Here is a 12,090-nt window from a genome sequence, read left to right as displayed (position 1 = left end):
AGTACTTCGCCTTAAATGAAGATGGGCTGATAAGAAAGACATCATGTTTCCAGTGGTTCTCTCGTTGATGTTAATTCTTGGGAATTAAGATGTGGTATGAACTTTAGAAATGGAAAACATGTTAATTACTAAACCCACCCCTTCTGGAATTTGAGAAACTCCTCCAGAGGCTTATTGGAGGGTGAAAGCTCTGTCAACCTTTGTCCTGGCCACTGGATGTGGAAAAGTCTTCATTCTGTCTGGAAGCAGACCAACAGAGAGCCTTAAATAGAATCAGCTTAAGGGCTCAAAAGACTCCGTAATTAGGTCTCTGCTTCATCTAAAATGCACATGACAAACTTCTAGAATTGCTGCATTTGCCACTGTAACCCCCATAGCTGAAAAGAGAGCCACCTTGGAGGTAGAAATCCTAGGCCGGCCCTGCTACAAATGGCTGTCGGGTAGCCTTCAGGGCTACCTCTCCCAGATCACATCTTGCAATGCTGACTTCCAGTACAAATGAGGTGGTGTCTGGCTGTGTAAACTGGGAGGCATAAGATTCGTCATCCTGAAGGTGACTGTTTTATAGATCATACTCTGAAAGTGGAACTCAGAGTGGATTTGCAATCCTGGTGATGAGTTGAAGTAAAGACAGCCATACGTATACTCTGCTCAGATTCAAGCGTATTGTGCAGATCTCTGAGAGGCAACTGAGAAAAAAATGTGCTCTTCCAAGAGCCTTCCATGCCGAAGCCCTGAAGGCAGGTGCTGCTCTGCAATCATAGCCCCTGTTGTTGGGTGATCCTAAATCACTAATGACAAAGCTACTGCAGTCTCCCGAAGTCACCAGGGCAGCAGGATTGTGCAGAATCTGCAGGCACAGATGATTAGAAGGAGCAGCTGGAAGTTAACTCTAATTGTGATTTAACACCAATTAGTAGTGGTCATTTTCATCATTCTCTTTCATGAGGCTCTTTGCCAAGGTTGTCAAGGGTATTGTGTGCATGCGCGGTTTCTGAAAACAGTAATGATGTTCATTGCCGAAGTAAAAAACAGCACTCAGGAGAATGGCAGACTCATATTTCATTCATTCACTTATGCATTCTGCAAAACAGAAGATGCTATTCTGGTCTTTTGCAATAGAAAAGACCCACTTAAAGGAGTTTGTTGTTTGAATGAGAGATCAGAATATAGACAGGAAAACAAATTGCCACAATCAATACTGTGAGACAAAAAGATGTAGGTGGCATATCATACATAGTCCAGACTTTGATGGAAGCAATATTGTCTTTTGTTCCAAGGCCGGACAGTGATCTTTTTCCATCAGCTAAAAATCAGTAAGTCTGTGGAGGGATGGAGGAGCTGTTATATGGTGTTTAGCTGTCATCACACGAGTTTGGGAAGGGCAAAGAAACACTGCAGCTAGAAATCCCATTGTCACATCCTACACCATTTTCCCAAAGATGTTCGCATGTGCTTCTGAAATCTACACCGTACACAGGTTATGTACACCAAGCACGAACTTCAGGGAGGTTTCTGGTAGCCATTTCTAGAATGTTTTCATTCACAAAACTGCTGAAATACCTCATTGCTCTCAGAAGTAAAAAGGTATTTCAGGGTGCTAGAGTTACCAGGATAAGCATGCACTCTGGGAAGAAAAGCAGCTACCAAATTTCAAGCCTCTGCCAGTGCAAGCATGCAGCTAAACCACTGTTTCTTCCTGCAGCAAAATAAAACACAGGGTCGGTGGGTGCTTTGCTTCCCCATAAACCTGAGGGCTGATTCTAGTGAGCTAGACTCAAGAACAGCACCATGTATAGTAAAGGTCTAGCTTTATAGGCAAAGGTAATCCCCTAAGTCTCAGCCCATCGGTCTCCCTGCTTTACAAAGCTATATGAGATGGGGCTTTGGGGCATTTCTCTGTCTCCTAATGGAAATCCTTCTGTTGTGATTAACATTTTCCTTGAACTCTTCCTCTCCTCCTGTTCATTCTCTCCTTTCCTCCTTGTTTTCCTTCTGGTGGGAATTGGGTCTTGTGGCACAGCCTCTGCTAGCCACGATCGTCTCAGGATTCTCCTTCCTCAGTTTCTTAACTGTAAGAATTACAAGTATGTACTGTCTGGCGCCCAGTTTGTAACAGTTAATCTTGATTATCAACTTGCTTGAATTGAGAGATGCATGCCTAGGAGATTAGCAGAGAATTATTCTTGGCTGTCTGTAGGAGCACTTCCAAAGATGATTGTCATGTGGGATAGTGACTGAAGTTTAAAAAGCCTTCTTTGAATGATCAGCCCTGCCCATTCATTATGAGCAAGCTTCAGTCTACCTGAGCAAGGGTATCTGGTACTGCTGCCATAGTGTGGGACCTCACCTCTGCAGCCTCCAACTGGGACTGCATCATTGGTGGACACATCAGCCACACTGCAGGGTGCTTTTAGGCCATCAGTCCCAAACTGGGATGGTGCCATTAGTCTCCCTTGTATGACTCTTCCAGGTTCTTGAACTAACTGAGCAAATACCAGGTTCTCTGTTTCTCTGGCACAGTAGGGCCAATCTCCATACATGTAAGCCAATTTAATACCTTCCCCTTTTTACAATTAAGCATCTAGTCTGTCCATTGTATTCCTCTGAAGATCCTTGGTCAATAGGTCTTCATCAATCACTGCATAACCGGGTACAACTCGGAAGTTATTAAAATCAACATATTTTGTTGTCCATCTGGAGTGATCAGTCCCATGCATCTGTAAGTGTTAAGCTCAATTGTTTCTCCACGTTTAACTTTAAAAAAAAAATAAAACTTGTGAGTATGGATCAATTGTTGACATCCTTCTGAAATTCATATACTGAAACCATAACTTCTGGTATGGCTTAAGCTTTAGACATGGCTTCTACATAGTAAAATGACAAGAGCCATAGTGATGCCAAGTGTAATTAGTAGATCTATTAAAAAGAAATACCAAAATTCACTTTGTTCACTCCCTCCATGGAGAACACCAGCAGAAAGGGCACATGAGCCCGCAGTGAGAAGGTGTTCCCTAGAGGAATGGCTCTCATCGGGCCATAACCCCAACCCCTTAGGTTGGTCATTTTAGCTTCTGTAAGTGTGAACAAATCAAGTTCCATAGTTTAAGCCACTGATTAGTTTTATATTGTAGTAGCCAAATACTGGACCTATATGAGATATATGTGAATGTGAGCATTAAGTTAACACTGATTCCAGATTCCAAATTAGCCCTGAGCTGAGTGCTAGAGCGTACAGTACTCGGGAGTCTGAACCCGCAACTACTCCCAGGCAAGCAAGGAAGGTTTTCAAGCTGTGCGACCTCTTTCGGGGTGCTTATCATATATCCTGCATATAACATATTTACACTGTGGTCTATCACAATGGAAAGTTACAGTTATGAAGGAGCAACAAAATAATTTTATGGTTGGGGGTCAGCATAACCATATTAAAGGGCCGCAGCAATAGGAAGATTGAGAACCACTGATTAAGAGCCATAAAGAAGTCTATATCTGTAAATATAACCCCCGCAAGGAAGTGAAACAGGAAGCACTCCTTTGATAGATATTTTAGCCTCCATTAACATTATGTAATGTGGCTTAGTTTTTTTGTTCTTATCATAATGTAGTTTACAACATTTTCCTTTGAGAATTTTAGAATTGGATGGATAGTAATTTTGGTTCTCGGCCCCAACAAAAAGCCATTCTCTACACAACTCCATATGCCTCGGTGCCACCAGCTGAGCAAATTTCAGGGCTCTTTAGTTCTACAGAAACACAACTCTCCCTGCTTCTCATTATTTTTAGTGCTCATGATTGTCATCTTTTGTGATAAATTTGTCTATGTTTTCATAGCTTTTAATGTAAAGGTTAATAAGCAATGTTTCATGTCCAATAAGAGAACTTCTCATTCTATGTATTTATTCTAAGTGATGTAGTAACCAGCACAGTTCCTACGATACTGACATGAGAGCAAAGAGCATAGCAGAATGTGGATGGTGATACAATATTTTTTCATGTGCCATCATACCACTCCTTAAATGATGTTGATGTGAAATGCATGTGCTTTTGTTACTGTGAAGTCCTTTGCAATGCAAATGACAGAGATGCCAACATCCACTGTTGATCTTGGATCATACTTGGGTTGGAATCCTACTCACAGATGGTAAGCATGACATATAGCTTGCTTTGTTTGCCTGCTTGCTTGCTTGTTTATTTGGGGCTTTCTGCTCATTTGTACTGAAGCACGGTGTGAAAGACATTGAAATCAATCTCTACCTCACAGGTGAGCTCATACTATCTGTCTTCTTTCTTAAGACTAAACATAATCAAGCAACAAAATTATAATCTCCCACAAAGGGCTTTAAAGATGTATCTTTAGCCTCTCCTAGAAATTGTCTCATAAACAAGACAAGAGCAATGGCAATATCAATGGGCATACTAGCATGGAACAGGGGAAGTTCCCCATTGTCCCACCTTTATTCACAAGGCTTTTAATCTATATCGAATAGTAGAAATGCTGACAATACTAGACTCAAATAACTTAGATTACCTGTAAAAGCTTTGACACCGACTTTCTATGTAAACATGAGTGAATCCCTTCGGGTTCTTAGTTTGTTTATTTTTTATCTATAATGAAATCAATCAAAATATTTCTTATTCTTGATAATCCTCTCTTTGAAGTGAAATCTTAAACCCTGAAATGTCGTCACCCTTCTAGACTCCCCTTATCCCATCTCTTGAGATAAACTGTATCATCCCTTTGGTGTCCCTTTTAAACCTGAGTGGATCCTTTCACAGAACTTCCCTGAATCTATGATGATCTCTATTCTGTGGTCTCCTGGACAGCAAATCCTGGTCCTCTCCCCAGTGCCCCCATGACTGTTAGTAGGAAGGTGTATTGAATATACAGTGAGCTAACTAGTGCTTTCTGTGTCACACTTCAGCAAAGTGTCTTGTCAGAATATGTACAGAAAATAGCAAATGCAATCTCTCACTCTTCTTATTTAAGTAGTTACTCTGGAGGGAAATATGTTCCTGCTATCTTGAAAGTGAAGAAAATATTCAGAAATAATTCGCAATCTCAGCCAAGCTTAATGTAGCCGTAAGTGCTAATGTAGCATTTATTTTAAGCTCCAAGGAAATGAAATTCTCTTGACAGCCTCATGTACAAATATACCTACCAACTTTTAAATGGCTCATTTTCTTATATTCATAAAATGTAATGTCTGTGGGCTTCAGCAATTTTTTACAGAAAAGGGTTCCAACAAAATTACCAATATATCTGCATATCTGAGAGACTGAGAATACAGATTTCTTATTAACCTTTATAAATGGTGCATTGTTGGTCCTCAAGACTATCTCTAGCTTGAATGACCAACTAGAAGTCACAAGAACAGCACAGAGTTACAGTAGTGGCTGTGACCTACTGCAGCCTAAGTATACAAAGCCAGTTTAGCAAAAGCAGGTTTGCATGGGAGAGGCTGGGAAAGCTACAGAAGAGCACCCAGCATCCTCTCTCTAGTTCATACAGCAAGAGTTACGGAAGTGTATGTGAAGTGTTGTCAGCCATACAATTCACTAGGGATACAGTATCTGGGGAGTGTACACGTAGGCATCTTCTCCCCAGCTTGTACCAAAATTCCACAGAATAAAATAAAGACATCACGATGCTTCTATAAACCGTATTATCTGAATAAGCAATTTAAGCACAGAAAGTGACTCACTAGCCAGAGTGGTAGGAATCACCTACAATCCAAATCCCCCTGGTTAATTGTTTAAGGACACTTTAAAGGACATCTGTGACTTCTGCATTCAATCTGTTTTTATGTCATCAACACTGCTGAAGAACCACTAGGTAGAATGATTTAAATACAATGAATTTAAGAGTCCAGTGGGAGTATTTTGGAATCTGTCACCCACACTGAGTGTGTCCGGTGTTGTGGGAACTCCTTCAGCCAATGGCTTTTAAGATGCCAGCTTATTTTGGGTGTGGTCTCATATACTAAATATAAGTGGAGACAAAAAGCGTGAGCATGCCTTTTTGCTGCTAGATTTGGATCCAGATTCCAGCACATGCAGAGAATTGCGGATCGCTACCCTGACTGTGAGTTTATCCCTAAATAAATAGACCTTTGTTATACTCCATTCCTGGCTATCGTGGAACTTTTTGGTACCACTACAAATTGGCACCAACTATCTCAGACCTGCAGATGGTTCTCAGTCCACTACACACTCATTCTTTCACATCCCCAGAAACAGCATCATCTTGAACTGGTCAAATGTAGAAATACGTAAATAAATTCAGCAAAAATTTCAACTCTGATGCCCTTTCTGACTATGTCTAAACTCAGAATAAACCAGTAAAGTGTGTTCTCATCACAGAAAATAGTATACCAACCAAGTTCTTTTGTGCAACTCAGTTTAGATTCTGAATTCTACACAAGAGGCTTAATCTTCTATTGTCTGGTAAAGCGTGTGGGCTCTTCTAGGAAGAGTTTCTTTAAAAGCATAAAATTAAATAGTGATAACCAAAACAAAATTAGGAATATCTTAATATCTATGTTTTAGGCACAAATTTTATCGAAGTGGCCAACCAACATCTAATTGCATTTAAGACCCACCCCATGAGACAGATCCTATCCCTGAAAAAAATAAATAAAATACAGGAATTTTATTATCAATTAAACATCTCAAGTTTCCAATACCATGAGATAAGAGACTCCTTAATATATTCTACTGAATATGTTCCTTAATATATTCACAACCTGTTGGGCCAAAAATAAACAGACACAATTTTTTATTTGTGCAGAAATTTTAGAACTAATAAATTAAATTTGCTTTATTACTAATTTTTATTATTTACTGAAGTATTTTGACTTTACATAAAGCTTATACTCCAATTTCCCTCAGAGCAATGTTTGAAGGAAACCAGCATGGCCCCCAATAAAGCAGTTTCCGACCTGAGTGAAAAGCAGGAGCTTTGACCTTCAAAAAAGTCAAAGCAGGAGCTTTGACTCAAAAAAGGGATCTGTGCTTTCTGTTAAAGGCAGAAAGACTTCTATTTGCACAGCTAGTTTCCATCTTCACCCGGCCCTCTGCATCCAGCAGCGGACATGTAGATCCCATGGGTAGCCAGTCACTTGTCTGGGAACATTTTCTAGAAACACAACAGTGTTTGTTTATTAGCCTATTCATATTGAGGGCCTTTTATAAGAAGAAGAGCAGAGAGTAGTCCATCCCTCCCTGTCCCACATTGAGGATGCAGTGAGAAGGTAGCTATCTGCAAGCTCAAAAAAAAAAAAAAAAAAAAAAAAGAACCCTCACCATAGAACCAAATGGACCAGACACTCAGTTCAGGCTTCCTAACCACCAGATTGAAAAATTCTTATTTAAGACAGTCCACCTTTGAGATACTATATCCCATTCTCAGAACCTCTGCCTTTCCATGGGTGAAATGATGGCTATTGTGCCTTATTTGCTTTGCTGGCATTTAATACGATTGCTATACAAAACGTACTGAAGTTCTTGGTTTGATTCTGTTATGGCTGACTAGTGTAGGAGGATGGTCTTGTGTTACAATGGTAAAATTGAATAGTTGAGGTAGGCATACATCCTAAGGTTTTCACTGTCTGTGCCTTGATTCACAAAGTTTGCTAATCCTAGCTCTAATTGTTGTATAAAATTACCTGAACATTATTTTTACATGAACTTTTAAAATAGAAGAGTGTAAGACTTAAGTTTCTTTTAAGGGAAACCTCATTTGTATAGCAGGAGATGAGGGCAAGGAACCAAAGAATCACCCAGTTCCTCTCTAGCATAGCCATGGAAAACCACATACTCGACATCTCCACTGAACCAATGCTTCAATTTATAAAGTGGTCAGAGCTATACTTCAATACAGCCAAGAATCTGGATTCAAAATCTGATCCCCTGCTTACTAGAACTATATTCTTACTCAGTGGCCATGGCCACTATGAGATCCATAGCTCACCAAGAGCACAGTCTCAGTTACACAAGTGAGTGACAATCGTTCGACACAATTGTTCTTACAATAACAGCAAAAACAACCTCAGTTTTTTACAACTAGTAAATCGATGGGGACTAAAGTAAATGAGCAAATGAGACATCCTACAAACTGTGGAGCATGTGTCTGTGAAAGATGTCTATGGAAAAGCCTGGCAGTAATTGTGGGAAGTTTGTAGAATCAAAGAATGGTTAAAATCCAGATCTTGACCGACAAATTACTTGGTTGGTGTAAATACCACTCTCTGAACCTTCACCTTCTTGTAGTTAAAATGGAGATTGTTATGATTTGTATGTGGGATGCTGACTTTAATAATATTATCATACATAAAATACTTATGCCTAGACACATAAAATAGGCTGTTTGAATGGTAGTTGGTATTACTAATCTTTGAAGACACTCTTTCACAGTTCTCTTTCACAGTTTTTTTGGCTGAGAAGAAAGTGGCAGAGACTGGCAACACATCCTTTTCTCCAGTTAGCCAAGTTACTAAATAACCCAGAAGAGCAGAAGGATGGGATTGTGAATGAGATTAGAATTATTATCAGAATGAATAGAATTCAAAGGCAATGCAAGTTATAACAGACTGAAAATGGGAGAAGCCATTCGTAACTTAGTACACTAGCACCTGTAGAGACAAGTATATGGTCCCCAGATCCTGATTAAAAAATAAAAACAAATGCATGTTCTTGGTCTGTAGCTTATTTTTTTTAAACTGGTGGAGCCTTAGTTATACAGGTTGTCAGCTATAATAACCAGCAAAATGTGTGTGTGTGTGTGTGTGTGTGTGTGTGTTGTACCTCCTACAGAGCTTGCTTTATGATTGACTTATTTTGATGAAACTTATATTCTATTTGTGATCTGTTTGAATTATTCCTTCTTAAGTCTGCCTTGCCACCATATCAGTTGGTATACTAGCTAGTTTTATGTCAACTTGACACAAGCTGTCATCTGAAATAAGGGAGCCTCAACTGAAAAAAAAAGAAGTCTCTTTAACATCCAACTATGGGACATTTTCTTAATTAGTGATTAATGGGAAAATTCCCAGCCCATTGTGAGTGGTACCATCCTTGGGCTGGTAGTCCTGGGTTCTATAAGAAAGTAGGCTGAGAAAGTTATAATGAGCAAGCCAATAAGCAGTACCCAATCCACGGCTTCTGCATCAGCTTCTGAGTTGTGGAATACGACTTAAATAAGCAAATATCTGTTACACTTGTTTATGCTGCATTTGTTTGACAATATACAGATGTATTGCTTTGCCTACCTAAGGCACCTGATTGGTCTCATAAAAAGTTGAACAGCCAATATCTAGACAGCAGGTCTGGTTGGCTGAGGGAGTAATAGCAGGAATCTAGGCTCAAGAGAGAAGAGACTAAAGGGGAAAAGAAACAAAGACATGTCAGGGCCAGCCAGGCATGCAGCTGAAGTCAGTCAAACAAGGAATAGGACATATAGAATAAAGGAAAGGCAAAAGTCCCTGAAGCAAAACAAATGAAGAGAAATAGGTTAAGTTAATTTATAAAAGCTAGTGGGAAAAGAATAAGATAAGGCCAAGCATTCATAACTAATGAGTCTCCTTGTCATGATTTGGGAGCTGGTTGGTAGCCCCAAAGAAAGCCTGCTATACTTCTGCCTCCAGGTTCCTGCCCTGCTTGAGTTCTGTTCTGACTTCCTTGAGTTATATACTACAGTGTGGCCGTGCAAGCCAAATAAACTCTTTCCTCAGCTCACTCTTGGTCAGGATGTTTCATTGCACTAACAGTGACCCTAACAAGGGCAGTGGGTTATTTAACATTAATTCCCCGGGCTCTGATTTCTTCACATGACTGAAGGAAGAAAAAAGTCCCCATCTTATGTCACAAAATGTCATACATATCAGATGAGATTTGATGTAAGAAATCTGTTCTGAAAAGGACCATGATAGTATGTATTCTACAAAATGTAATATAAGGGTTTAGGTCCCCTTACAGAATGGGGAAGAATTCCAAAATCAGATCCATTTTGAAACAGTGTGACTATAAGAGCTTCAAATAGCTGTTTGTGGATGGAGACCTTACAGTGGAAAGCAGAGTAAGGATGCAAGAACTGTGGGCTCCCTAACAGCAGGCAAAATATTTGATGCATGTTTGGGTCCTTCCCTTTCATCCATCCCCGGCTAAGGTCCAATTGTTGATGTTCCACATGATGTGCACTTGAAGCTTTCTGAGCCCAGGAGTCTGTCGTTCATCCCTGTTCTCTACAACCATTTGCTTGTCCCACAGATTCTGGATGGATATTCAATGACAATTTGTTAACAAACATATGAACTGAAACCTTGCTCTAACACAGATAAAGTGTTTGAAAAGTCAGTGGGATTCCCATTCCTACTGGCTTAGACGTGTCTTGGACCCTGAACAAGAAGCACATTGATTTAATTCTATTTGTTTCTGTATTGCTACAGTGTGGACATTAATTTCTATATTGATGGGCTTGTTTGCCTTCACATTAGCTACAAGGAAGGTTTTAAGAGCCTGTCGAAAGGAAGGACCATTATTCCAAAATACTTCAGTATGGACAGGCAATGATTTTACGTGAAGTTCCTTAAGTGCAGTTATACAAATGTGTATTTCATTCTTGGCCATAAAAGAGTCTTAGTCAATGCCCGACGACCTATAAATCAGGGAGAGGAGGTTTCTTTATGCAAATAACTTTATGTCACACTCATCAATAAAGAAGCAGATGGTAATGAAGGTCAAATTTGCAGGAGCACCAGAGCAAATGAATCCCATCTCTGTTTTCAGGGTATGTCAGTGTGGCGAACTCCTTTTTCTGACGGTGTTCTTTGAAAGAACTGAGGAAGAGGAAGCTTTGTGAATCGATTATGAGATGAGAAGATGGGTTTAAAGAGCAATGGGAATAGATAATGGGTAGCCAGTTTGACTGACATTCCCAACTCGGAAGACATCCATACCATCAAAGAAAGATGCTGCTGTTCCTTTTAGAGTGGTGTCTCAAAGTCCAGGAGCAAACCATATGTGAGGGGTATCCTTGGTTGCCAACTTCCCTGCATTTGGAATTAGCTAGAGACCAAGGGGCTGAGTACCCCTATGAGGGATTTTTCTTCATTCTATTATTTGAAGTGGAAAGATTCACCCTAAATCTGGATCTTTTGAGGCAAGAAGATCCCCCTTAAATTTGGGCCACCTCATCTGGTGGCAGTCTATATGAAGGACATGGAAGAAGGATAGCTGGACCTTTGCCTGTTTGTACTCACTCTCTTTGGCAAGTTCATGACTTCATTGCTATTAGAGCCTATTTCTTTGGGATCCTGATGTATACTGAAGGCCATGTGAGACACACAGCCTTGTGAACTCCACAACTCCTCCATCCTTGGACCTTGGACATTCTAACCTCTCAGTAGTAATATACCATGCCATGGCACAGTTTCCAGACCCATTTGCTTTTTCCCAAGTTCGTTTTTCATTTTTCATCTTAAATAACAAAGGCTCAAACATTTACTTAGATAATCAGAGTATCTTCTCCCTTTCAAGGTGAACAATATAAATAAAAGGAAAGAAAATGACATCACTCTATGGAGACAAGAATGGACCACTTCAAAATGAAATCGTTTTCATTCTTGGCTGATAGAATATAATCTGCTAGCCCCTGGGTACTCATAAGGGAATGTAGAGACAACATACCCGCTTCCTTAGATTGCAAGTGAGAGTAAGGTTCCTTGAAAATGAGTTTGCAAACGCTGTGTAGAAGTCAAGGACCTTGAGCAAGGCTTCTCGCTTAATGATGTGCAGGTCACAGTAAGTCAGGGCCCGGACATTGGCACAAGCATGAGCAAGGGTGGTTTCCTTCCAGAAGATGTCTCCAAACACATCGCCTTTCCCTGGAAAGCAGGACAAGACAACAGGTTCAGCCACACCCACTGGTGTTATTCAGCTTAAGAGATCATGCTCATCTATAGAATTTAGAGCACCAGCCCCTCTGCATATACAGAACATTGCACAGCAACTTTTCATCATAGCAACACACCCCAGGTTTCAGTTTTGGATGGAAACCTGGTGTGGGTAGCATACATGCAATTCACTGGAGTA

General features: G+C 40.1%; 1 protein-coding gene across 1 annotated transcript in view; it reads right to left on the bottom strand.

Moving 5' to 3' along the window:
* Kcnh5 (potassium voltage-gated channel subfamily H member 5) overlaps nucleotides 1-12,090 on the bottom strand; it is a 301,133-nt gene that overhangs the window by 49,352 nt on the left and 239,691 nt on the right. The window contains exon 10 of the mRNA XM_041658809.1: nucleotides 11,686-11,882. Within this exon, the coding sequence (XP_041514743.1) occupies nucleotides 11,686-11,882 (197 nt within the window). The remainder of the gene's footprint in view (nucleotides 1-11,685; nucleotides 11,883-12,090) is intronic.

This window comes from Microtus oregoni, unplaced genomic scaffold (assembly GCF_018167655.1).
Source record: "Microtus oregoni isolate MIOR12 unplaced genomic scaffold, Mior012 000009F_ref0000495, whole genome shotgun sequence".
NCBI classification, from domain to species: Eukaryota; Metazoa; Chordata; class Mammalia; order Rodentia; family Cricetidae; genus Microtus; species Microtus oregoni.
Note: the sequence above shows the minus strand (reverse complement) of the source record. Positions and strands in the feature narration are given on the sequence as shown.